Source organism: Fulmarus glacialis, unplaced genomic scaffold (assembly GCF_000690835.1).
Source record: "Fulmarus glacialis isolate BGI_N327 unplaced genomic scaffold, ASM69083v1 scaffold27854, whole genome shotgun sequence".
In the NCBI taxonomy this organism is placed as follows: Eukaryota; Metazoa; Chordata; class Aves; order Procellariiformes; family Procellariidae; genus Fulmarus; species Fulmarus glacialis.
Genome location: NW_009206538.1, coordinates 764 through 1,037, shown reverse-complemented (window position 1 = coordinate 1,037; position 274 = coordinate 764). Strand labels below are relative to the sequence as shown.

Genomic DNA, 274 nt, shown 5'->3' with positions numbered 1-274 from the left:
TGGAGGGGGGCTCTGGCGGGGACAGCGAGGTGCAGCGCACGATGCTGGAGCTCCTCAACCAGCTCGATGGCTTTGAGGCCACCAAGAACATCAAGGTAGGAGGGTGCTGTCCCTGCCGGGGGACGGGGCAGCGTCCTGCTGGCCCTGTGCTGGTGACAGTTGTTCTCCCCGTGCAGGTGATCATGGCCACGAACCGGATCGACATCCTGGACTCGGCTCTGCTGCGCCCTGGCCGCATCGACAGGAAGATCGAGTTCCCTCCTCCCCACGGTGA

The 274-nt window shown here is 65.0% G+C and overlaps 1 protein-coding gene across 1 annotated transcript in view; it reads left to right on the top strand.

The window, feature by feature from the left end:
* PSMC5 (proteasome (prosome, macropain) 26S subunit, ATPase, 5) overlaps positions 1-274 on the top strand; it is a 3,301-nt gene that overhangs the window by 2,270 nt on the left and 757 nt on the right. Inside the window, exons 8-9 of the mRNA XM_009575788.1 lie at positions 1-95; positions 177-273. The exon at positions 1-95 is cut by the window's left edge and continues 32 nt beyond it. Of these exons, the coding sequence (XP_009574083.1) occupies positions 1-95; positions 177-273 (192 nt within the window). The remainder of the gene's footprint in view (positions 96-176; position 274) is intronic.